This window comes from Python bivittatus, unplaced genomic scaffold (genome assembly GCF_059951505.1).
Source record: "Python bivittatus isolate LINGU-HERP-01145 unplaced genomic scaffold, Pbiv_v1 ctg000980_np1212, whole genome shotgun sequence".
Lineage (NCBI taxonomy): Eukaryota > Metazoa > Chordata > Lepidosauria > Squamata > Pythonidae > Python > Python bivittatus.
Window position 1 is genome coordinate 6,216,623 of NW_028277125.1, and position 27,296 is coordinate 6,243,918.

A 27,296-nucleotide genomic window follows, 5' to 3' on the forward strand; every position below is an offset into this window, starting at 1 on the left:
ATTGTAATGGTATGTGGAAAAGACCTTGAGAGATGGGCAAAGAGACGCTGCCTAGGGAACAATCAGATAAGAGATGGCATAGCCCACAGCTGCACAGTGGGTGGAGCAAGAGGCTCAGAAGGGACCCTCTCTAAGTTCTCAAGCTGTAAAGGTGAAGGCAGGAGAATTGGACTTTCAGATTTGCAAGATTCTGTTAATGTAGCTTGACTGATTCTCCCACAGATGTAGTATAGATGCCTGGCTGCAACTAGAAAGTTCTCCTTCCAAAATTCAGCAATCCTTGTAGTTTGTGAATGGGAAACTCCTGTGGTTTGATCAGTGCTGCTATATTTTGTTGACTGTCCTGGGCAGAATTCATGGCCTGGAATTCAAGGAAGAGGCTTCTGTTTTCAGACTTTTCATTCTGGAATAGAAGTTTACCCATTTCAGTTTTCTGTCTGCTGTCACGCTATGTTAACCCTGTTACTAAAAGAAACATTTCAAAACCATTCCATAAGGTTGTAGATTACATAGAGGAAAATTGTGCCTGCTTTCTCAAGAAATTGGAATGTGAAGAAATTCTTGATAAATATATTTATGGAATTAAATGTTGTGGTAAACGAGGATACGTATTCAACAGTGTTGGCATCACCATTGTGGTTATGGTTTAGTCATGTGGATATTTATCAATACATAATCTGGGTTCCACAAACTTGCTAGGCTAGCCTAAAATGGGGGTGTTCCTCTAACCACTAACTGTCCTTAAAGAATAGTTCTTCATCTCATTCCCAACCCATCACAAAGGCAGCTTACATTCTTTAGTTATTCCAATTTAAAAATTGTTTTCCCTCTTGTCCTGATACAAGGCATGCTGTATGAACAATCTACAAGACCTCATTGACAATATAGTCAATGACATGGTTAGGAGTGAGATATACCCGTTCCTGCGAGCCACTTTAGGCTGCTGTAGGCATGCTCCTTCCATCCCTGTCAATTCAACAGTGCCCTCCATGTTTATTTTGACTTGGGCTGCAAGAGAGACAGGACATCTGGTTTCTCCATAGGCGTGTGCCTGCATAATGCCAATATTCCAATGTGCTTGCTGAGTGTCAGATGGGCTCCTGTACCTTAAAAAAACAGGATATAATTGGGAAGTCCCTCAGATAACCTGGTCCCATGCCATGTAGGGCTGTAAAGGTCAGAACCAACACCTTGAATTCCACCTGGAAGCAAACTGGCAGCCATTGCAGCTCACGGAACAGAGGTGTAACGTGCGCTATCCCAGGGGCTCACATAACTGTCTGTGCAGCTGCATTCTGCACCAGCTGAAGCTTCCAGATGCTCTTCAAGGGCAGCCCCATGTAGAGCGTGTTGCAGTAGTCCATTCTGGAGGTGACCAGGGCATGAGTAACTGTGGGTAGAACCTCACAGTTAGCCATTAAGATAACAGGAAAGATGAAAAGTAGTGGCAAAGAGTGAAACCATTCCGGAAATGCTTCCTGCTTAGGTCTGAGGGTTTCAGGGTGCTGCCAGTGGCCTGGCCCTGGGGTCTTTTATACCTGGCCTCCTCTGCCTGGCCACAATACCATGGCAGCCATTTTGTGAACAGTCAGGACCCTCCCTGGTAGCTCTCATGCCTACAACCTCCTCCTCAAACTCTTAATGAGATTCCTGACCAAAAATGTTGGCAATTCTTGTCTTAACTATACCATGTGGAAGATCGATAGAGTAGCTTATTCAAACGGGGATGGCGTGGGGGGAGAGACAGGACTTCTTTTTTATAAATAGGATTTTTTAAAAAGCTTCATTGCTGAGCCTGTACTCTCTCATGAAAGGATGATATATGCAGGGGAGAAAGAAGCAAGGGAAGAGAGGACGTGACAGCCGCTTCTGCGAGCTGGGAACATACACTTCAGACCTACAAAGGAATTAATCCCATTAGGAGCTGGCTTGGGTCCCGGGCCTCTGAAAGAGGCTGCATTTGTGGCCTCACCGTGCTTCAATTTAATCAAAACATACTTCTGGGCTGAGGAATGGCTTCTCTGTGGACTGAAGATAAAATGTTAAAAAACCCAGAACGTTGGGTTGAGAGTTTATTCCACACCATGAAAACACTGTAAATTAGCATGTTTATTATTGTTACCAGAGTGGTAGCATAGTGAAGTTTTTAGACATTTGGGAACAGTTTGCCAATAACTGACATGAATCTTGTAAGATCAGCAACCATGGGCAGGACGCTCAGCTAGAGGTAAATGGACAATCCTTGGCTTTTGTATTTTCATAAGCAAAGTGCCGGGATATAAATAAGCAAAACTCAAATTATACTAAGCCTTCTGTCTTTCCCTCAGGCTGGAGTCGACTGAGTAGCGTTTAAGGCTGTAGATCCACTAGGGAAAAGAGGTATAAATACAGTCAAAGTCAAAGGAAGTAGAATTCAAAACAAAGAAACTGAAACAATGCTTTATAATTTTGATTTTTTTTCTCTTAAAGATAAAGACACCCTTGAGTTAAGTTCAACTCCTGGTGACTTCTTGGATATATCCATGCAATTTTCTTGGCAACAGTACACAAGTGGTTTGCCATAGCCTTCCTTCAGGACACTTTTTGACTCTTATCTAACCTATGCTGATAGAAACTCATGGTGGTCTCCCATCTCAGATCCAGTTTCGCTTAGCATTTTCCAGATCCACCAAGATCCACCAGGTGCCACCCCCATATCACTATAAATTAGGTCATTGATTTGTATATAATTAATTTAAATATAGTTTAGATATAATTTATATAACGTTTTTAAGTTAAAATTCAGTAGAGTCATATCCTGAGGACTATGCAGTTTTCTTCACAACAATATGGAAGTGGTTCATTATTCCATGCTTCTGGGAAGTTTCTTTGTTTGTTTGTTTGTTTCCCAAGTTGACGTATAGTCCTGGTTGTTCCCGGTGGTCTCCCATCCAAATTCTAACCAGGCCAGTCCTGAATTTTAGTCACTGTAATAAATACGTGGCTTAGGTCATGGGTGGACTTTGACTGGGTGAAAAATGCTTTGACCCTTGAATGATCGGGAGGATATTCTCCAAAAATGGGTGGCTCCAAGTCAAAAGGCTAGGGCCTGGGCAAAATAAGGATTACAGAAATAGAGTTGCTTACTTAGTTACATTTATTTATTTTATCAGTTTATATAGACACCCATCTCACAATCATCGCTCTAGGCAGCGAACATCAGATTAAGACCAGCAGAACAGGAAGAATAAATAATAATAAACAACAGTGACACCATGATAGCACAATGGCACCCAAGGGCAACCATACTCAAACCACATAACCACAGTTGTGTCAGAAAATGCCACAATGACAGGCTCACCTACCTGCAGGAACCCTGCTCAAGGGAACATCCAGGTCTTCAAGGATTTATGAAACGCCAGCAGGGTCAGGCCAAACGAATCTGGAGGGAATGATGTTCCAAAGGGCAGGTCCTGCAACCCAGAAGTCCCACTTCCTGGGTGCTGCCAGATGGCACTGCTTAATAGACGGGACCCAGAGCATGCCCACCATCCCAGATCTAGAGGCCCAGGCAGAAACAATTATGGTCCCGCAAATAACCTGGCCCAACATTAAACTTAGTTTGACCTAACCCATGTGTATAACTTGATTTCCTCCTGTAAATTAAATTTAATTTCCCATTCTTACTGGCAAATCACTGAGTGTGATGCTCAACACTTTGGCATCTATGTTCAGAAGATAGGACCAGGAAGTAGGCAGCCAAAGAATCATGGCAGCAATTACCTCTTTGGAGTCCAGGTGGCCAAGTGACTAGATGACCTTACAAGGTCTCTTGCAATTCATACTTTCTGTAATTTTGTGAGAAGTGTGGTGAAGGTAGCAACTCCATCCATGGTCCTCCTTGGACAATGCCATCACCCACAACTAGAAGTAGAATGAAAAGGACACCCACTTCTCTCTGCTGATTGAAACAGACCAGAAAGCAAATTCTCCAGGCCATTCTGCACTTGTGCCCTCCTTCCTCTCAAGCAACATTGAAGGGCCACCTCACCTTCATTTCCTCCTTTTGCATTTCAGTCCATCTGTTGCCAGTGCTGCCACTTGGACCCTGCTCATACCAGCTAGACGCAGAGACGGGCAAGGCTCCTTCCATCCTTTTATAAGTACTTAATGTTTACCACTCTCCTTGAAACAGCCTCCATTTCAATATATTTAAGTGATGTTCAGATTTGCTTAATAGGAAAGTCCCATCAACAGTTTCACATCCATACTTACAAATCATCACTTGTGCAGTTGGGTGAACCAAGCATTGCTCAGTCCATAAAGGAAGAGTGACTATTTTCTACCTGATCAGTTTTCAAGTACGTAACATCCCAGCAAGTTAACATGAAGCCATTTCTCTTTCTCCTCTTCCTTCATTCCTGCAGGACTAGAAAGCCCATCGCATGCTCTTCGAGCTGATGCAAATCCATACGCTAGTTCAGCATCAACGATATGCATTACCCTGGCAGATAAGCACAGTTATGACAGGAACCTGGAAATCATCTTGCATCCTTCTGGTAAGAGATCCCTCAAGCCAGGGGTCTAAGGAAGGTCCTGGGGCAGTGTTTCTCAACCTTGGCAACTTCACAATATGTGGACTTCAACTCCCAGAATTCCCCAGCCAGCATGCTGGCTGGGGAATTCTGGGAGTTGAAGTCCACCCATTTTGAAGTTGCCAAGGTTGAGAAACACTGTTCTAGGGTATAGCAATGAAGGCACTGGGTAGCAACTGGAGAGGTTCAAGTCTATCCTCAGCCATGGAAACCCACTGGGTCATCAGGGCTTTTATTGTTGGGGTAAAATGAAGGAAGATTCCCTCGTATGATCCACCTTGAAGTCCAGGAGGAAAGGTAGGACATCTATATAACAAACTAAAGATACATGCTAGCTAGAAAGTGGAAGTCAGCCCCCTTATCCCTGAGAACTTCTCTACTAAGCTTCCAGATTTTAGTTCTGCAACTGGCACCAGTGAAGACTTCCAACTGAAGGACATTGATCTTCTCAAATAATTCTGTGTATTTCTATAGCTATCATTCTGTAATGCTTTTTAAGTCTCCTTTAATGTGAGTGGTATAGCAGCAATTCTATTCATGTGTGGAATCAAAACTCAGGACACAAAGGTAAAATAATCAAGGCTTCACTGCAGTGTTTATTAGACAGTACGCACTGGAGGGGGACCTCACTACAGGTTAGTGGGAGACACTCCCCTGTAGACAAAATGGATGCCCTGATATTTATACGGTTCTACAAGAAGGGGAAGAGAAAAGAACGCATACATATACATATTCATAAGATGATGCAGGCATCCCTAAATGAGCAATACTTCTCAAGTTACTTTCTGCCCCTGTTCTTTTCTGCTATCTACAAGGATGGAACAACTGCTATCAAGGAAAGCAATAGTGTCAGAGAGAAAGAAACAAATTGGTTCAAGGTGCCAACTGCCAGGAAGAAGGCATCCTCTCTTACGTTGCTATGGGGATGTTTGTGATAAGGAGTTTACAATCAGCCTAGTTCACACCAGCTTCAAGGAAAGTTCACACCAGCTTCAAGGATGCTGCACATTCCTTTATGTTTCAGTTTTATTAAGGTGATCCCGTTCATCTGAGGCCTCTAAAAACTTGCTTCTTTCACCCAAAGATTCACCCAAAAATATATTTTCCTCGTTTTCCTCATACATGTGTCCTAACATAGAAACTTTAGGCACTTTTTTCCACTGAGGTATGAAGCCACTCCAAAACCAAACAGACAGGTGATGATGATAATAGTGCAAGACCTCAATCTGCTGAGACAATGAAATAATAGATCATGAATATATTCTTCCCAGGGATAATAAGAGTATGAGGGAAACATAATTTTGTTATCAGAGACGAAATAAATGTGTAGGTTAAAAACAACAACTCCATTTAACTTTTCCCTTGGACAAACATGTCTGATACATTATTTTTTCAAGATATCAAGTGTCGCACATACTCAAGTTCCCTATCTCAATTGTATTAAATATTTATCTGAGCTGCTGCTAAGAGAGCATTAGTAAAGTCTTAATATACAATCTCCTTACGTCCATCTCAAAATGCTAACAAAAGAGCCAGTTTAAGATGGGGCTCAATATTTTGATGTACAGTGTAGGACATTTCACTCCCTCCCTCCCAAATAACGCTGCAGAACTACGGCCCTGCAATGGACTCCATATTCAAACTGGGGTGTATGGCGTGCCCCGGGAGGGGTAGCATCTCTGATGGAGGGGCCTGCTGTGCTTTTTAGAGTTGCTCATTCACCTTTGGGCCCCACCTGTTGCTCAGCTCTCACCTGTGGCTCCAAGTAGCTGTAACACATGCAGCGGCCGCACCCTGGTAAACCGCCTCGCAGATGGGCCAAACCAGGTGAGGGTAGCCAATGGGTCTTTGACCCTTGGTGAGATGGGGCTTTGTCCATCCCAGCATGTGAAGTCTGGCCCTGGCAGACTGAGTGAAGGAGACTGATCAACGTTCCAATGGACAGGAAGGCAGGCCCAGTAGGCATTGTGGAGCGCTAGAAGCACAAGAAGACACTGAGACCTCCTGGTCATCCACTGGAGCAGGATAGGTCTCCAGCCATAATGGTTGTCCATGCCACTGGATTAAGGCCACTTCTGCCGAGAGAGTGGGACTGCCCCTGTGCAGAAGCTGCTCCACTTAAAACTCCATCACATGCAGGTTTCTGTTGTGCAATTCATATTCATATTCATCTACAACCCATCTGCAATTCATCTCAGTCCAAATCTAATTTGTTGTCCTGCGGCGATGGGGGAATGGCAAAACAACTGGTGGAGATGACCACTGGCAGTTGTAGTCACAAACCTGCATGTGAGTGGCCTTTGGACCAGTGGTCATTCATCTCAGTAACCGGGGCAGCAGAGCACTCATAGCAGCTGAACTTTGCCTGAACTTCGCCATTATAGCATTGACATTGCTGCGCTCAGACCAGGCTTGCAGACAAGGGTTCATTACAAGAAGCAGCAAATGCATATATCTTCTTTTGGAAAGGGAAACCACAGACTGACCAACAGGGCTCAGAGAGTAGGTTTTGCAATCAAAACTGCTCTGCTGAAGAACATATCTACTCTACCCACTGGAATAAATGAATGTATTATAGAGTTCCAGTTTCCTCTCAGCAAGTCCCAGTATATCACCACTGTCAGAATCTATGCACCAACTCTCACAAGTCCAGACAAAGACAAGGAAGGTTTCTATGAGGACCTGGACCAGATTATTCGAACAACCCCCGCCAGCAACAAATTCATCACTCTGGGCAACTTCAATGCTAGGGTGGTGACAGGCAGCAACAATTGGAATGGAGTCCTTGGGAGCCATGGGGTGGGAAAACTAAAGAGTAATGACCTGCTGCTTCTGAGCAAGTGTGCTGAGCACAACCTATGCATCACTAGCACAATGTCCAGACCTGCAAACAAGTACACAACAACCTGGATGCATCCAAACACTGGCACCTACTTGATTATGTCATAGTACTTCAGTGTGACCTTAAAGATGTCACCATCACCTGAGCCATGCAAGGAGCTGAGTGCTAGACAGATCACAGGCTGGTCCAGTCAGTCCTCAACCTGCACATAGCCCCTTTATATCGTAAGCAACCAAGGACTGTCAGAGCATCATACAGCATTGGCAGATTGCAAGACCCCAGCCAAGTCCAACGTTTTCAAGATGTACTTAATGAAAAGCTCTCTGGCAATTTGCTGCTTGTAGGAACCTGTTCTGAAAAGTGGATGCAGTTTAAAGATGTCATCATGCAGACTGCAACACCTGTACTCAGACTGAAACCCCAGGCACATCAAGACTGGTTGGATGAAAACCACAACGCCATTTCTGCATCCCTCCAGGCCAAGAACAAGGCCTATGCAGGCTAGCAGAATGATCCATCATCTGTCTCAAAGAAAGACAAGTTTAAACACCTGCAGTCCAAAGTACAGGCAGAACTGCAAGAAATGCAGGACAAGTGGTGGCAGAGAAAGGCTGAGCAGGTGGAACGCTATGCAGACATGCATGCCACCAGAGAGTTTTTCAGTGCCAAAAAGTCAGTTTATGGCCCTTCTAAGTCAGGATGCTCCTCTTGCTGTCATCTGATGGGTCGACCCTGGTCAAAGACCAGAAAGGACTGAAAAACCACTGGGCTGAACACTTTTCCAACCCACTCAATAGGCAGTCCACAGCTGATCATGATGTTTTACAGCAGATTCCTCAGTGGCCAGTCTTGGATGCCCTAGACCTGCCTCCCTCTACGATGAGATCAAGAAAGCAATCTCACAGATGAACTCAAATAAAGCAACAGGACAGGATGGCATTCCTGCTGAGATCTACAAAGCACTGGAAGCAGACACATTACAGAAGTTCCAAGACATCTTGGAAGACATCTGGTTCACATTGTGGCTCTCTACAAAAATAAGGGAAGCAAATCAGATTGCAGAAACTACAGGGGTATCTCATTGTTGTCCATCGCAGGCAAGATTTTTGCCTGCATTCTCCTGAACAAACTTGTCAATGTCTTGGAAAGGAACTTCCCAGAGATGCAGTGTGGCTTTCGGCCAGAACAAAGTACAGTAGACATGATATTTGCCATGAGGCAAGTCCAGGAAAAGTGCATCGAGCAGAACAAACCTCTTTACTCTGTCTTTGTTGACTTGACAAAGTCATTTGATACTATAAACAGGGAGGCTCTCTGGACCATCCTGAGACATTATAGATGCCTAAGGAAATTTGTGAAATTGATTCAGCTACTCCACAACGGGATGACAGGACAGGTCCTTTACAATGGGGATGCGTCAGCTGCATCTGCCATTTCCAATGGGGTAAAGCGGTTGTGTGTTAGCCTCAGTCCTGTTCAATCTGTTCTTCGCTTGCATGTTGTCACATGCTGCCCAGGTTCTGAAGGAGGGAGCATACGTCAGGTACTGACTGGATGGCTTTCTCTTTGACCTTCGCTGCTTGAACGCATGGACAAAGTGTCTCCATACAGTCACCCAAGAAACCCTCTTTGCTGATTACTGTGTGCTCCTGGTGCACAAAGACAGGGATCTACAGCTGATCCCAAACATATTCTCAGACACTGCTATGCTCTTCGGCCTAACTATCAGCCTGAACAAGACTGAAGTACTTTACCAGCCTGTGCCAAATACCAACCTGGTAGATCCAAAAATCGCTGTTGATGACACCCAGCTGACAAATGTAAACGGCTTCAAATACTTGGGAAGCATCATCTTGAGTGATGGGTCTTTGGACAAAGAAATTGACTCCAGGATCAGTAAGGTCAGCCAGGCTCTGGGGTGGTTGTACTAGAGTGCTCAATCAATACAACTTCTGTATCTCCACAAAGCTGAAAGTCTGTCGTTATCCCTTCTCTTCTATATGGATGTGAGTCCTGGACTCTGTACAGATGACACATCAAACAACAACGGTACATCATTTTATAAAAATTCTCTTTAAGATTATAACAGTGTAAATTTCAGCCCTTTCAACCACATATTTTCTCATTTTCCATCTGTGTATTATAACAAAAATTTTTAGCCCACTTTACCATACATTCTTTCACTTGCTCTTCTTCTGTTTCAAATTTCAATAAGGCCCTGCAATAAATTCCCATTATGTGTGCAAATATATTTCTCCAGATTCAGTAACCCATCCAACATACTGCAAAAATCATCTTGTACTTATGAAATAACATCTTAAGCTGTTCTCTTAATTTCATGATAGAAAGAATTCTAATAGAAGACAACGTATGTATGGTAGCTCAAGGCTGAACTGCAAGCATTGATGATGTTATCTAGCTTGGTAATGAAACATCTGCAAGAAAAAAACCAAGCTCAGAGAGCACCAAGAACCCAACTTCTGGAGTTCTAACAGGACCTAAATAGGTGTTTTCTCCCAAAGAAGCACCTCTGGGTAAAACTAGTTGATTATGCTGTATCCCTTGCATGGGATTCTCATGCAAGAGGAGCTGAAAGCCAGTGTGATCAATAAAAGCTTTATTGAAGGTAAATACTTACAGGACTATACATGCAATGCTCCTTTGTGATGGACAACGGGTATATATGCTGTGTTCTGCCATGGCACATCCGTACCAAGAACTAGTTTATAAAGTTTTATAATCATCATGCTAAGTGTTCATTGATCTTATGAGCAAAACAAGTTGCCAGTTAAAATTTGTGAAAAACAGGCTTATTAGTGGAATCCTTTTCCTCCGAAATCCTCATCGTGCATACCTAGATTTGGTCTGTGCCTTGCTGTGCATTTACAGCTTTTATCACTAAAGTTTATGCAGTGGTTAAACATGGTGTCAGCCTGGTTCACTGTATACAGACTGTATACAGGAGAGACTGTCTATGCTATTTATTTAACAGCTGAAGGACTCTTCGAGGTGCAGCCCAACAAAGATCAGGTTGGATATGCTATATGCAATTTGGAAATTCCTTTAGCTGGTTCTTACCATAGAGAGTCTGAGGCAAGCTCAAAGTGACTCATAGACACCACCACAGAGTTTTCTTGGCAACAAAACACCATACAATCCTATTCCATTTTTACAGATGAGGTATAAAGATCAGGAATTACCTAAAGCTGCCATTAGCATCACGGAATATTGAGTCGAATGGGACCTCACCTTCACCTAATCTAGCCCCTGATCAGTTCAGGAACCCACTAAATCATCCCAGATAGGCTGACATCCAGTCCCCATTTTTAACCTTCACACTGTCCACCACTCTTCCAGTCTGTTGCGCTGTTTATATTTTTTGGTCAGTCATTTCTTCTAGTTCTCTAGCCTGAATCTACTTTCTCACTTTTAACTACTTGGTCCTTATTCTACTCTTCATTTCAAGAGAGAACAGATCTATTCTGTCTTGAGTGTGACAGCCTCTTAGATATTTTTAGACCATAGTGATATGGGCCCTAGGTCTTCCCTTTTAATTATATTTATTTTATTTATTAGATGTATATATAGTATCCTACTTTTCCATCAGGATCTCAAGGTGGTATATGGAACATTTCCTCTTTTTCCCCCCCACAACAACAATCTGTGGAGTAGGCTGGTATAAAAGACAGAGACTGTCCCAAAGTCCCTAAGTGGGCTTCTGTGGTTAAGACTGTCCTTAAACCACTCCTTTTAGCCATTCCCTATGCATGCTCATCTCCTTTAACCTTCCTCAAAGGAATTTTAAACCCAAGTCCTTAGCCCAAAGCAGTAGGCAATTAATTGTTCTGACTGTTGTGTACTTTCTTCACTTCTTCCCTGAAGAACCTCATCATCCCCACCTAATCATTGAAGATGGTGCCATGACTTATCATGAATATGAGGCACACCTAAGGAACCGCTGGGATTATGCTCGGATTGCCAAAAAGGATAGTGATGGAGAGAGACAGGTGAGTGGTTGGGAAAGGTATTTCTTCTCTGGGCCATGCAAATATGGTGTAAAGATAGATGTAAATGATCAGGATACACCAGCAGTAGCGTAGACATTTGCTGTATTGGGGTACTTTCGTATGGGTTATTTGTATGGCTCCACCCCCAAACTCATCTGTTGTCCTCATCTGGGTTCATAGTTGAGCTGATTTATTTCTGATATTATGTCAATGGCAGAATATTTGATTTCAAATGAGAAGTAATATTTCCATTTGCAGCAACAATGATCTGTGGAGTATATGGGTGGCCTGTTTTCCCATTGGTAGAAACACTTGCTGATCCTACCTCCCAGCTCCTGGGCTTCAGCTGATACAACAGTCTATTCAGAGGTCCATAAAGGGGCAAGGAAGCTTGATGGCTTCATGGGTCCCCCTTCACAACAGTTTTGATATTGTTGTTTTCCTCATACAACCTGACAAATGCACCCACCCTTGCTGTTGACACTTTGAAACACAGTGGGATTGATCAAGACGAACCTTTGATGGCGAACCTTTTGGACTCGGGGTGTCCAAAATTCAGAAAATGCCTAACTTGGCTCTGCTGGCATGTTCCCCACACCCCAAACAAAAGAGAAACAATTCTTTACATATTCATTTATTTTAAAAAAATACCATCCAGTCATGTGTGGTGCTATGTATTATATAAAGAAATGTCAAATAATTACAAAAATGAAATACGAGTAAAACAAACTCAGTTTCTTTGGTAACTCAAACAGGGAGAATAGATGTTGTTGGGTGTTGTTGAATGCTGGCATGTCACCCAAAACATCATGGCGTGTCACCTTTGACACGCATGTCATAGGTTTGTCATCATTAAGACTGTTGTTACGCTTGTAATTGTCCCACATGCCCAATAGCCCAGGCCAAGGAAGCTGGGGTAAAAATGACAGATTGTGCATTCATTTCCCCTTTGGTTCCAGTTGCTGCTATTTTCCAGGAGACAATGTCTCAAAAATGGAGGAGGGGGGTACAGACACTCTATTTTCCTTTTGTATAGGTTGGGGGGATTTACGCTGATCTCTCTTCTCGCCCTTCTCAAGCACTCCTTGCAACCCTACTAACAATGTGGCCAGCTTAGAAACCAATGTGATCTAAAGCATGTATGAGTTCTGCAGAATTAGAACCACATTTGACTGCCTGATGTATCTTGTTGGGAAGACTAGGGATAGGCTGGGAGGGGAGAAAATGAGAAAATTAAAGGAAGTGTCTTGCAGTGCCAATGAATACAATCAGAAAGGGCTAACATAGAGCGTATGTGTAATACATATAGACACCGGTGGAAAAATCCTTCTGGAACTACCTCACATTGGAAAGCACATGGAGGAAATATGATTTAATTTTTGGGTGCTGGTGCCACAGTGATGAAAATGCTTCTGAAGTAGAGCAAGCTTCCTCAAGATTGAATTTCAGGTGTTGAGTTAAAATGCATTTTTTTTTCTGCTAGGCTTTTGAGACTTATCAATATTGCTGTAATGTACACATTGCTCACATTACAGATGGCTTGATTCTTAGCCTGTGTTTCTATGGCCACAGATATTTTTAATATTGATTGCATTTTGCATTTTTAGCATCTCTCTTGGGGTAATCCAAAAATACTGTGAAGAACAAATGTTTCCTTATGATAAAAACTCCTTACCTCCACATTTAATCTAGCTTTTTCTCTAGCATGTTAGATTATAATGTTTTCCCTTCAGAATGATTACTTAGTTCCATCCAGGGATAAGTCTTTCAATGCCCATTAGCCATGATAACATAAATGGCAGATCCTCTATATTAAGGTAAATACAACTCCCCAAAGTAGATGATTGAAATAAAGATGTAAATTTCCAAGAGGCAACTGGAAGCATGCTAGGCTCGATGGAGTTTCCCTGATGAAGCCAAGAGATTTTGATCCTTCAGAAATGCCCAAAGCTGGAAAGCATGACTGTATCAGCAAAACAAAGTTTCAGGTTGTGAGACCTCCTTTAAAGGACTTCTTTTCTCTGCTCCTAGGTTGCCTTTGTCCAGAAGAGGTTCCACAAAGACATTTTCTACAATCCTGTCCTGATGCTGAATTTCTGCCCCAAGATAGGCAGCATTTCTACTGACATTCAGACTGTGACTCGGGAGATGCTCTTCCTCATTGACCAGACTGGAAGCACAAGTGGCTCCAGCACTGATGGGATCAAAGTAAATGGAATCTTACATTAGTGCAGTGTTTCTCAACCTTGACAACTTGAAGATGTGTGGACTTCATGCTGGCTGGGGAATTCTGGGAGTTGAAGTCCACACATCTTCAGGCTGTCAAGGTCGAGAAACACCGCATTAGTGGCACATGGGAACCTGTGTTTTAGAGAGTCAGACCATTGAGTAAAGACATCCTTGAGTTGAGTTCAACTCCAGGTGACTGTATCCACACAGTTCTCTTAGCAGCATTACAGAACTGATTTCCCATTGCCTTCTTCCTGGAATGAATTAATCTGATTTCATTTTCATGCATTATTTAATATAGTTAATATGATTATTCCCCAATCATGTATTCAATAATTTATCCCTTCTGTCATATTACAGTTACCACTTAATGACAAATTTTGGAAGTTCTCTTGTGGAATATTAAAAGCTTGGAAGGAAAATGTCCCAGATGGACCATCTTAGACATGTTCTTTTTTCATACTAACTATGATAGGGCTTTTTTCTAACTCAGAAGTAAGTCTGAAGGACTTGGTCTGGATTGTGATTTTGAATGCTAATGTGAGGGTAAGGTCAATTTTCCTTGGAGCTGAGCTTCACACCCAGTTTTCTTGGCAACAGTACAGAGGTGCTTTGCCATTGCTGGCTTCCATGATGTTTTTTCCAACATCTCTGCCTTTTCTGATAAGCCCCCCTTCGATTACTAGCCAGGTTTGGCCCTACCTAGCCTTATGAGGTCAAGCAAGGCAGCTGGGTGCTGCCATATGACATGGAATTTAAAAAATAATTTGTCTCTGGTAAAGTATTTTTATCTCCCTCACTTTGTCGTCAGAAGGCACTGCATTAGGTGAGTGCTACAGGATGAGGGTTGCATAGCATAAAGGGAGACCCAGGTTCTAGTCCTCCTTCAGCCATAGAAGCTTACTGGGTGACTCTGAGACAATCCCTCTTTTTCAGCCTAAGAATCGAGTGGTCTAGTGGTGAAGGTGCTGGACTAGGAGTGGAGAGCCCTAGGGACTTTGGGCCATTCCCTCCATCTCAGTCCAAGGGCCAGTGTAGTAAAGTGGTGAAAATGGATTGGTACCAGGAAGATTTAGGTCTCCCCTCACCCACAGAAGATCTCTGAGTGGCTTTGGGCTAGTTGCTCTCTTTCAGCCCAGTGTACTTCACACGGTTGTCATGATGGAGGGTACATGGGAATGCTATGGATGCCACCTTGAGCTCCTGGAGGAACAGCGAGAAATAAATCTAATAACAGATAGTAACCTTGACTTTCTATCTCTCCTCTCCAGGATGCTCTGCTAGTAGCAATAAAGAGCCTTCCTTCCAGCAGCTTGTTCAATGTTGCAGGCTTCGGCCCCAACATCAAGCCTGTCTTCAAGACGAGCAAGCCTTGTAATAATGTGAGTACACAGCCCAAGGTGGCAGAACTATCCCATGGCTGACCTGGCATTAATTGAATCTGGGCAGAACTCCGTGACTGTTCCAGGAGAGCCTGGATCAGCCGGTTGCTGCTGGCTTGTTACTGTTTATAGGAAAAATGGGCTGCCCCATTGCAAATCTTCTCTCTCACCAGCTGTGAGATTATAACGATCAACCTTTTGATCGTTATAATCAAATCCTGTGGGTAACTTTGAATTCTGTGCCTTGATAAATTCAGTTCGCTGGCTTGTGCATATTGGGCAAAGTGTAAAAGTACTCTAGTTTGGCTTCATTTGTTTTGGAATGAGCAGGTCTAGTGTTCTGGTTCAAGGTAGCAGGCACAGGTGCCAAGGAGCAGAAGCAGGTAACAGCAGACAAGTTGTAAATCAAAGACTTACCAAAGCACTGTTTGCAATCTGAGAAGTGAAAGAGTAATCTAGTTACAGTGCCAAAAGTCACAAAGCCAAATTGGGTAGTCAGCCAGTCCAGAAGTCAGGAATTCAAGAACAGGATACACACAAGACATGAGCTGGGTCTTCAAATGGTTGTTTTCCAACCGAGAGTGAAGGCAAAGCAAGCTACGTAAATCTCTCTGCTGGCAGACGGCTGCAATTATTCAGGCCTCACCCTTTGCCTTGCGAGGAGTCTCCTGGATTGATGCTGCTCTGCTCGCCTCTGCGTGTGTCTGGATCTGGGGCTTGGGCGTCATGCCTCATCTTCTGACTGCTCCAGCTGTCATACCTGTGGCTGATCAGCCTCAGATGCATCACTGCTTAATGATTGCTGAGGCTGACATTCCACAGGCTCAGCTGGAGCAACATTGTCAGAGTCAAAGTCAGACTCTGAATCGTGGCTCATGACATCTAGCAACGGGCTAGAATATAAAGCACGATCCCTTGAAATTCCTGTTCAGTTATGCATGTCCGTCCTTTTGCGATCATGTCAGCCAGTGCCTGTGTAATCAGGTTAACCTTTGGAACTGTAAATGCCTGTTTTAAAACAGAGAAATGCTGACATTTGCAGAAACGTATACAATTCTGCTTAGTATAATCTGGCTGATTTAAAAAAAAAAGCCAGCTGGGTGACCTTGGGCCAGGCACTCTCTCTCAGCACAACTCACCTCACAGGGTTGTTGTTGTGGAGAAAAGAGGAGGAGGAAAGAGTATTAGGTATGTTTGCCGCTTTGAGTTATTTGTAAAAATAATAAAGATGGATAAAAAAATCTTTAAAAAAAAGCTAAGCAGGAAATGGTCTGTGATGAAGTAGTCTATATATGCTGGTCTATGACTGTTATCAAGATTGATTTGATGTTTCCTTTATGGCAACAGTTAACTGCCTTGGGCTACCTGTTGCCACCTCCTGCCTTTTGCTTGCAGACCCCAGAACTGCCCACAAAACTCCAAATTCCAGCCACTAAAGTAGAGCCCCGATAAAACTGAAAATTCAGACGTTGTCTTCATTCACCATACAGCATCACCGCTATGCCCTCAGAGACCAGGAAGGCCCCAAATAAGGGCAGTCGCTGTCTGTCAACAGTTGCCTGACCTACTTTACTGCAAGAATCTGGGTCGATCTTTATACTGTCTCAGTAAAGTTTGTTCTTCATCTCCGCAGGACACCCTTAGGCTGGCCTGTGAATATGTTCAGAAGCTACGGGCTGATGGGAGTGGGACCAGCCTCCTTGCTGCTCTGAACTGGAGTTTGGGACAGCCTCTCCACCGGGGATATCCGCGGCAGCTCTTTATCTTTATGGATTCCAGCGTAGAAAACCCAGGCAAGATTATCGAGCTGGTCAGGAGGCAAGCCAGCACTGTCAGGTACCAAGTTGTGTGAACTAGCCTCAAACTTTGGGCTTTTCTGTTCCCAGGCTATAAATGTACCTGCCCAGATTTCTGGCCATAGAACCACCCTGGGGATGAGAAATGTCTGCATCGTGGGCTTTAGCCCACAGGCACCTGCCAGAAACAACTTACCTGTTGTCCTGTTTCAAGGTAGCAGACACAGGCGCCAAGGAGCAGAAGTGGGTAACAGCAGACAAGTTGCAAAACAAAGACTTAGCAAAGCAAAGCACGGTTTGTAGTCTGAGAAGCAAAAGAGTAGCCTAGTTACAGTGCCAAAAGTCACAAAGCCAAATCGGGTAGTCAGCCAGTCCAGAAGCCAAGAACTCAAGAACAGGATACACACAAGACATGAGCTGGGTCTTCAAGTGGTTGTTTTCCAACTGAGAGTGAAGGCAAAGCAAGCTATGTAAATCTCTCTGCTGGCAGCTGGCTGCAGTTATTCAGGCCTCACCCTTTGCCTTGCGAGGAGTCTCCTGGATTGACGCTGCTCTGCTCGCCTCTGTGTGTGTCTGGATCTGGGGCTTGGGGGTTATGCCTCGTCACCTGACTGCTCCAGCTGATCAGGAGATACCTGTGGCTGATCAGCCTCAGATGCATCACGGCTTAATGATTGCTGAGGCTGACATTCCACAGGCTCAGCTGGAGCAACATTGTCAGAGTCAGAGTCAGACTCTGAATCGTGGCTCATGACACCTACAGCTCAAAATGTACTACCCTGAAAGCTTGTAGAACCAATTTGGTAGACATTGAACAGGGATCTTCCCCCCAATATATGGGTACTGAGTACAATGGAGTACACTTTCAAACCACTCCACATGGATGTCTGCAGGGGAGGATCATAATATCACACAAATGATGCAAAGTATGTCACTGCTGTCAACTGTGTGAGACGGCTGTCACACAAGACATAATCTGCATCATTTGTGTGATGCTGTTGTGATGCACGTGATGTCATTGTGCACCCCCATTCAATCAATTCATGCCTGAAGAACAATTGGAATTAAGAAGTCACAGCATCGACTCAGACATGATCCTCTCTGAAGTGTAAGGAGAGATGAAACATTTTGCAGCAGTAAAGATGCAGCGTGACTTGACAGTATACACAACCAGCACAATTTAACATGGGATGAATCTCACTCCCATGAGAGTGGGAGTTCTGTCTCTGAAGTCCAGCCCTTTCTTTCTTACAGGTGTTTCACTTTTGGCCTGGGGTCTGCTGCCTCCCATCGGCTCCTTAGGGGATTGGCAAAAGTTAGCAGAGGCCAGGCAGAATTCCTCAGCCCAGGTGAAAGGTTGCAGCCGAAGGTACGGGCTCTTATTCTGTGGGAAATGCTGTTATTTTATCATGGGTTCAGAATCATGAAGCTTGGGTGGTGGGCAGTTAACCCCAGTCATCAGACCGTGCCCATCTTAGAGCATCAGCATAGGACTATGCATCAGCTGTGAGAAATGTTGTCTTCAGCATGTCACTGCTATTGCTGGAAGGCACGGAGACCACTTTCCAAAACCTATTTTGGCATCTGAGGACTGCAAGGGCTGTGCCAGTGAGAACATCAAAAGAGATGGGCCAAGCCACAGAGAGTTTGGGATGGGAGGAAGGCTACAGCAACATAGGTATGTTAAGTTCAGCAAAAACATGATACTCTTCCATTTGTCATCTTCTGGAATTTTCCTGGTGCTTCTTGAAATGTAAGCTTCTCCATTGGGAAGCTCCTTTCGTTGTTGCCCATGATACTTTGAGGTCCACCTGGTTGATGAGAGCTCAGCCTCTTGCATCTAAGTAAGTAAGTACAGTGTGAATCGTTGTATGTGAATGTCAGGTATCTCTGCTTTCCCCCAGCTGATAAAGTCTTTGAAGAAAGCAATTGAGCCAGCTGTGAGTGATATCACGATCGACTGGTATGTGCCTGACACCATGGAGGCCCTGCTGTCACCCAACGAGATTGCAGCCCTTTATCCCGGAGACCGCCTCATCAGCTACTGCACCCTTTACCACACTGCCAGCTTCCGGGACAAGAAAGCTACAGTTGAGCAACTGTTTCCTTAAAAAGTAGAGCTCTCCCATTGTGGGAAATCAGGCTGGTTTCCATCTTTGGTATCCAACATGCCCAAAGCCTTAGTTGGCCTATCACATGCTTGGGGAAGAGCTATTGCTTCTTTCTCTGTATTGGGATTTTTATTTCATGGCTGTAGGAATGTATTGTTTTTGGGTTACCATATTCCCTTAGGACAGAGAGCAAATATGTCGGAGCTTCTCTAGAGGATCTGCAGGATCAACGTGTCCATCCCAGGAGGAGGTAGAAGCACAGGAAGGAGCCCATCCACATTCAACTGGAGAGAGTCAAGATATCTGTAAGGTCCTTCATGACATTTCCCATGAAATATCCCTGAAGTTTTCACCTGGGGACACTGATGAGTCTATGAAGAGTGAGTACAGGCCTTGGAAGGCAATATTGAAATCCATTTTAGAGAAGGTAACAATTTGGAGGCTGGGGAACTGGGTAGAGCCCAGTCTAAAATGTACAGAATTTGCCGCAGAGCCACTGCCCTGGGGTGCACATTTTTTTCCAGACGGAGGGCACATTGGGCCATGGAATGACATGCTGCAGGATCCGCATTCCAAAAAGTAATAGGATAAAAAAGACAAAGAGCCCCTGATGTAATCTTATGTCCACTTACATGACATTAAAATGAAACTACAGTGAATATGGTTACTCTCCATTCTGTATTCAATATTTTCCCTTTCTGTCACATTAAAAAGTATCGTGCCAATTTAATAAATGATCACATTAAAGCGAACATTGCAACCATGTTAATTCCTACTACTAACAATATCTGGAGATCTCCAGGGCTTGCATCCAAGGCTTCCTGAGACTAGAGGTGTCCCTGGGGCTTCTGTTTCTGTATCTCTGCACTGCACGGTGAACTACTCCTTCAGATTAATTAAGGTGCAGTGGGGGAAGGTGCTTTTAATAGAGCACACCTTTGCATAGAGGAAGACCTAATTCCCTTCCTGGCCTTTCCAGCTGAAGGGTGTGTAGGATACAAAATACCTTGCCAATTCCTCCATGCCAGTCAACCTAAACTCTTCTTCCTGGCAGGTGGAGATCCTGTGTCTGGAGGAGACATCTGGAAGCGGATTTACCAGCCCTCCTACATCCAGGAACAATATGTGCTTACTCACTGCTCAGTCAGCACCGACTACAGCCAGGGGTTGTGTCACAGCACTACCAGCAGTGAGTCAACCGGCTCCAGAGATGTACCTCCGGAGGAAGGCTCCTTAGCCCAGACTCTTGAAAACAGCTCTCAGCAAGGACAGAAGAGTGTGTCTCTCTGCAACTCTTCCACTAAGTCTGCTCCAATTCCCCAGACTCAGGCTGGGGCTGGGGCTAAGGTGTGGAACCCCAAAGCTCCTACATTCTCCACTTCTCCAGCACCTTGTGGAGATAGATCTACTTGAGTCAGTTGTGCAATTAACCTCTGGAGGGCTCTAATTCTTTCTCTGCATTCTGAATTAATTATCCACCAATTATGCTTGATGATGGTGATGATGATCATTATCATCACCCTTGAATCAAGCTCAATATCTAGTCGCTTCGTGGACAAAATCAAGTAGTTTTCATGGCAACAATACAGAAGTGGTTTGCCATTGCCTTCTTTCAGAGTCTCTTCAGCTGGTCTACAGATCTGGGATTCCCTGATGGTCTCCTATCCAAGTATAACCAGCTGCCTAACCCCCGTTAGTTTCCAAGCCCAGACAAGTTGGCCAGATGCTATCACCTACTAAGACATCTATTATTAACTCAGCATATAATTCAGAGATTTTTCTATCACCAGATTTCGAGTAGACCCAACAATGAGTCTGACTCTTCCTTAAACCTGCCTTGCTTGTTTTTAGTCAAAATGTCAACACCTCACTGTTCCTCTTTTTAGGTGAAGAGCTCTGCTCTGAGCGCTAGTCTACAAATGACAGTTACCATATGTATGACCCATCTGAAATACTACCTGCCCTAATATCCAATACAAATTGTTATGATATGTTTCTGAATTCACAGGGAAAGTATTTGTGCCAGCAGCGGCATGATAAATTATGTAAACATGTTAGGAATGGGCCACAGGAATGGGCCATCATACCAGGGTTTCTTCAAGTAGGACCTGATGCAAACATGGACCCAGCCATAGCATCTTCTCACAGGCAGAGAGAATGGAATTATGGGTGAGGGGTTGGAGTCTTTTGTAAAGGGAGAGCTTGGGCATCTACAGTTGCCAATGAGTGTGTCTTCTAGTGCTGCAATCCCTTGCTGGGGAAGATGTCACAAATTCTTCTTTCCCTCCATGGAAATATAATGTAGATTTATGTCATTGCCGTGTCATATATGAGACATTTTCTCTGGAGTTTTGCCCTTCCTGTAGTCTCAGAAGGATAATTATTCCCCAAAGACTTTGTACCTCACAAGGTAATGCCACTTGCTGAAAACCTTTTGGTATTTTCAGTGAGATGAAGGCAGCGAATGACGATCAAATCAAGCAAGAAGTTTTTATTTGTGAAACCAGATAACAATCAGAAGAGGGTCCAAAAGTTGTTTTATTGTGTTAAGGTAGAGCCAAACAATATTAAATAATGGTCCCTTAGGACTTTATTAATAGTTCTATAAGCCAGTCTTCTTGTCTTAGTGCCCTTTAGAACTGTAGCACACATCCTTCTACATCTGAATAATGATAGGCGTTGCAGTCCAGCACATCTGAAAAGTGTCAGGACTGGGAATGACAATGTCAGGTTCATGCCACAGACAGTCATGTTTAAAAGCTTCAAAACATCAGTCAAGAGGAAAAGAACATTATATCTGGGTTATATAAATTAGAACATTCTAGAAATGACCTTGAGTAGGTATCGTAAAGACTCCAAATCAAGCTTGATTCCTACTGAATGCTGTTAAAGAAGTAGCTTGTCATTGTCTTCTTCAGGGCTATTTTAAAGATTCCAGCCTAGTTTTCAATGATCTCCTATTCAAGCAGGGCAGATTCTGCTTAGCTTCTTTGATCAGCCAAGGCTAGATGCTACTACCTGCTGAGGCTCATTAGCATATTCTCATGATTTCACAAGGCTGGGGAAGAAAAGACCTAAGATGATGGCTCTTTTCCGATATGAGGCTTAGGGTGAATCTTTCCTCATGTGTATATCAAACCAGCAATGATCAATTGAATCTTCTTGATAAGTTCAACACTGGATCTGTATCAGGAAAGTCATTTTGCTTTCTTACATCACTTCCAGAGTTTTTCCCATCTGGACCCTTTTCTTTTCCCTTCTCTGAAGGTATCCATTGCCCTAAGCTCTGAAGAATTGGTGCGTAGGAAGAAAGCCCTGGCCCGGGCTGCCATGTCTGGACGTAGTTTCTCCTCCCCACATGGCGAGTTGGATGCCCATCGGTTGCGCCGGGCCCTAGAGAAAGTCTCTCAGAAACACAATCGGTCTCTGGAAGGGAAGCTGGATGACATTGGGCCTGAGCTGCAGAAGATGCACAAGGGTGCTGCTGATTCCAGTGAGTGAAAAGGATAAAGAAAGTTGATGGACTTGGGTAATGGAGAAGAGCAGGATGATAAGGACAAGTAGGAAAGGCTGAGATTTGCACCAGCATGTAAAAGTAGAAAGTGTCAGGCCTAGCCCAAGGAACTCCAAGAGACAGTGCAGATTCAGTCCAGCTATGTTTATTAGCTACAACCTCTAGCAAGAATCTTCCCAGACTGAAACCCCAGCTCCCAAAGTCAGCCAGCCACAACAGTGTGAATTCCTCAGGGAGGTGCCAGTCTCATCCTCTTGTTCCTCCCACGCTCTTCTGGGGAGCTAAGAACATGTTTATCTCCCTGAGCCTGGCCTTCATAATTCAATTCCATCACAGAAAGAGAGCAAGTGTGATGAAATGGTTAAGGTGTTGGACTAGGACCAGGGTGACCCTCATTCAAATCTACTCTCACCTATGGGAACACACTGGTGACCTTGGGCCAGTCACACACACTCAGCTCAACCTACCCCACAGCGTATGGGGATAAAAGTGAAGATCCCCAAGTAAGCTACCTTGAACTACAGGAGAAAGGGTGAGAGATAAACCCAACAAATGAATACAACATTTGAAAAATTCAAGGCAGATTTCATTACAGCTTAAGCTGAAGCAGATTCCATGTTAGTTGCAGGGATCTCCTAATGGGTTTACAAGTGACAACCATGCCAGGAGTCATCTATGCAAGCACTTGCAGAGTTCCAAGCATGGGGAAATGAATATTCATGAGTTTCAGTGCTAGGAGCAGCCAACAGGAATGCCCATGGCTTTCAGAAATGTCTGAGCAGATTCCATCCTGTTGCAAAATCTTGGCTCTGCATTTCAATGGCTTATTCTTTTCTAGGCAACTTGCTGTCACCTGCCCATCTTGACTGGGACATGCTGTTGGAGCCCCCATACCTTTTCAGCCCATCACCAGCCTTGGAGCAAGGAACGCGTGACAGCAACCCCTGGCCGCCTCTCCAGTGCCAGGTGGTGATCCATGCACTCAGTGCAGGGAAGCCAATCTCCTGGGAGGTGACCATTGGCCTGGATTCCTTGTTCCTTCCCAAAGACAGCCCGGAGCTGTCCCAGTGGCAACAGCCCAGCACAGGATTTGAGAAACTACTTCACCGTCTGACTGCTGGCTCTGTTATCCGGGATAACGAGAATGTAGCTCAGAGAGAAGCAGAACTGGACCATGGTAATGCTCCTTTTCCTCCGTTTTCCTGTCTTCAAGTTTAGTTTAGTCTTAGCTACAACCAGTTTTGGGATAGGTCTGTTCCCCGCCACCCAAAATTAGATGGATTGTGGTGGGCTAACAATTTTCCCAGCAAAGCCTTATCTGGCTTCTTTAACCTCCAAGTGTTGATTTGAAAGGCCAATTCCTGGTATTCTAGAAGATGAATGTGTTGCTGGGTGGTGGAGCACTCAACATTTCCTATCAAGAACAGCCAAATTAATCAAGCTTATTTGCATGCTGTTGATCTTTTAAAGCTCATCCTGGAAGCTGGGAGAATGAATTGTTTCTTTAAAGAAAAAATGTAACAGAAGTGGATCTCAGGTGCTCCATTTTCTTACATACACAGCTTGCCTATTCTGATCTCCCACATCCATCTTCTTCATACTGTTTTAACTATCAGTTTAGTGGGTGCAAAGTGCAGCAGTCCAGCTAGTGTCTGGTGTGTGTGTTTTATAGACCATACAATTCTACTTTTGAAACATTTTTCAAGACTTTTCCAGATTTTCTTTCCTACATATAAAGCCCTAAGCAGCTGGGACCCAGGTGTAATAAAAGCCTATTTTCCTTATGAAACTAGCCTAGTCTATTGTTTTGGTTTTTTTTAATAATTTTTTTTATTTTTTACAACAAACACAAAACATACATAAACAAACAAGAACATAGAAAAGCATAAAAAAAAAATCTTCCATTTTATACCGTGTGTCAACCAGTTACCAACTCGCTGGTGCCCCTTTCATAATCTTAAATTCTCATATCTATTCAAAATATACTTGTGTACTCATCAATTAACAATTATTAATCATTCATAGCTAGTCTATAGAATCATTTATTACAAGAAATTTTAACTTTCAATAGGATTAGTGATACATTTTCATCTATCGATTATATGTGTATATATATAATTGATATCAAATTTCTATTGTAAAATTTCCTAATCCATTACATTACTATATTTTCTCATCCAATCATTAATAAAACAAATCCCGTGTCATATAAAATTACTTATCTTCTTATTCTAATTTCAAATCTCAGTTTAACTCATCTCTGCACATTCCATAATTTTCAATAACTTCCTCCTGCATAGGTACTTTTTCATTCTTCCAATTCTTAAAAGTTACAGTTCTAACCACTATCAAAACATACTTAATTCTTCACTACATGTTTCAACAAAAATGTCTCTAGTCTAAAATCTATATGTTACTATATGCAACCATGTATAAATTTTAGTCTAATCTCTTAAAACATTTATGATCAAATACAATTTTTAACTATATATCTCAGTTTTATACTTTATTCCAGCGCTTGCATAATTTTAAGTTCACCCTTTTCATTCAATATCCCAAAACATCTAGCTGTTTATTCCTTTTTCTATATTATTGGATAAGAGAAAGCAATAATAAATGTCCTTTCAAACATTCTGCTTTTTGAAGCTTCTGTCAGTTCCATCATTGTTGTATTCCCCTCATTTTTTCTTTAAGCATCTGAAGTAGTTTCTTTCAATATTGTTTTACTTCTTCTTTTTATACATTCTCTTAATACGATTTTCCATTATAATCTTGTATAATCTTACCAAGAACAAGTCTGTCCCTCTTCATTTATCAGTTGATAAACCCTTTTAATTCTCAGTTTATAAGCCTCAGAATAATTCTGTTTAATGTCTCTGATTTCTTGTGCTATTTCTTCCTTTTCCATTGATCCCGTTTTATGTTTAATTAAGTCCATTTTAGCTTTAATATCTTTTTTTTCTTTTTTTTGCAGGAATTTCTGCAGCTCTTCTTCCAGTTTTTTATAATCATCCTCGATAGTTTAAAAATCTTTTTCTGCATTGTGTTTCTCGTATAGTCTATTATCTTGTATAAACCTTCATTGAGTCAAAGGATTCTTTATCTTTGTTCTTGCCAAGAGAAAGAGAAAAAAAGGCAAAAAAAAAAAAAAAAGAAGAGGAGAGGAGAGGAGAGGAAAGGCTGGATCTCTTTAAAAATCCAACTGGGGGGGGGGGGGGAATAGAGAGCAAAGCAGAGCTTCTAGCAGAAAGAAGAGCTACTGCCACTAATCAAGGCTCTTGTGACTAACTCAAACTTTCCATCTTGATATTTTCAAAGTTGCTTTCAACTCCACTTTCTTGTATAGTTATTCGGATGGCACCTGTATAAACATGCACATCCCACTATCTTTTTAGAAAGCCCAGGGTCCTTGAGCATGCGTCACAATGAAAGAAAAAAGGCACTATATCGAGCCTCTAGATGGCAGTGCAACTTTCTTTCATTTACTTTCTCTTAACTCCACTTTCCCCATTTCAAAATCAAAAAATATAAATTTCTTATAACAATAAAGAAATCTTAGTCAAAAAAGAGGCTTAAGATAAAGTATTATTGAGTATTAAAAAGAAAAAGCCAGTCCAATTAAAAATATTTTTTTTAAAAGAAAAAACATCTTGCCAATTCCACTAAAAAGGGAAAGTTAAAAAAAAAGATTTTTTCCCCTTTTTTTTTTTTATAAGGCTCAATCTCGCCGCTTGATCCATTTTTCTTCACTTTTAACAATCTCTTTAAGTTACTTAAGGTGTTCTCTAAAAATAGTTGAATAGTAAAGGTCCATCTCACCCGGTTGACACCCCTCTCTTTCTTCTTCCTTTGGAGCTGTCCCGGCTTTCGCAGCCATTTTTGGCTGCCTCTCCTCCGCCGGCTTCAAGAGCTTCTCCCGGGATCAATCTGGGACTTGCGGCGTCCCTGAGATCCGCGGGACGCGCCCTTTGCAATCGCCATCTCTACGGGACGGCTTAGGTCCATCGGGACCGTCCGGGGGGGGAGATATCGGCTGCGATCCTGGGAGCCCAGGATCGCCCGCCGTACCGCCACGACGCCAGCTCCGCCCTCTCTAGCCTAGTCTATTGTTGTTGTTCAAAGGCATGTTATGGGTCCACTGCTTTAAGAGGTAAAGTTGGTGGAGACTCGTGATTTGCAATCCCTTCAGTGTGGGATTCCCCAGGAATTTAGCCGGGCTCCTTTCTTATAGACCAGGGTCAGATCATCTGTGGCCCTCCAAATGTTGCTGAGCATCCAGCAACCCTAGGAAGCATGGGCAGTGTTGAGGTATGCTGCTCGTAGTAGCTCCAGAACATCTGGAACGTCACAGGTTGCCTCTCCTGATACAGATCTTGATCAACAATTCTGCTTTACCTCTTGCAATTTTTCAACGTTATTTTGTGGTTTTACCGTAAACATCTCGAGCAATAACCAAGCAGAACAATAATTCTAAAATACATTAAAGAAGGGAATAAAATAATTGCAATAGTCTCTCTTCCTCTTCCCAGGTTTCTTCCGAAGGTTCCGTCTTAAAGCCGTTCAGTCAAGCAAGGCTTGCAATATCCCTTCCATGTTTACCTCCGTAGTGCCTGTAGACTCTTCCACTAAGGAGACTTTGCCTTTAGCGCTTCAAGTTCGCAGCACAGGTAGGACTACTGGGAGGGGATGCGTATATTCTACTCTTAGGGAGAAGTGAAATGCCTGGGTGAGAAATTCCTCCATAAGTATTGAAGCAGAATCTTGAGTATTATGTTATTCCAGAATGTTTGAAATTGGATGCACTTTTTTTTCATTCATTTTCTTTCTGAAGAGACAAAACA

At 43.1% G+C, this 27,296-nt stretch overlaps 1 protein-coding gene across 5 annotated transcripts in view; it reads left to right on the forward strand.

Annotated features, from left to right (window-relative positions):
• Positions 1-27,296, forward strand: part of VWA5B2 (von Willebrand factor A domain containing 5B2) — a 57,813-nt gene that overhangs the window by 23,470 nt on the left and 7,047 nt on the right. For all 5 annotated transcript variants that reach the window (XM_088132446.1, XM_088132444.1, XM_088132443.1 and 2 more), the window contains 12 exons: positions 4,407-4,538; positions 11,299-11,423; positions 13,455-13,631; positions 14,924-15,034; positions 16,668-16,870; positions 18,085-18,199; positions 18,735-18,920; positions 19,123-19,321; positions 19,996-20,288; positions 22,209-22,434; positions 23,294-23,632; positions 26,985-27,122. In XM_088132446.1, the coding sequence (XP_087988572.1) occupies positions 4,407-4,538; positions 11,299-11,423; positions 13,455-13,631; positions 14,924-15,034; positions 16,668-16,870; positions 18,085-18,199; positions 18,735-18,920; positions 19,123-19,321; positions 19,996-20,288; positions 22,209-22,434; positions 23,294-23,632; positions 26,985-27,122 (2,244 nt within the window). The remainder of the gene's footprint in view (positions 1-4,406; positions 4,539-11,298; positions 11,424-13,454; positions 13,632-14,923; positions 15,035-16,667; positions 16,871-18,084; positions 18,200-18,734; positions 18,921-19,122; positions 19,322-19,995; positions 20,289-22,208; positions 22,435-23,293; positions 23,633-26,984; positions 27,123-27,296) is intronic.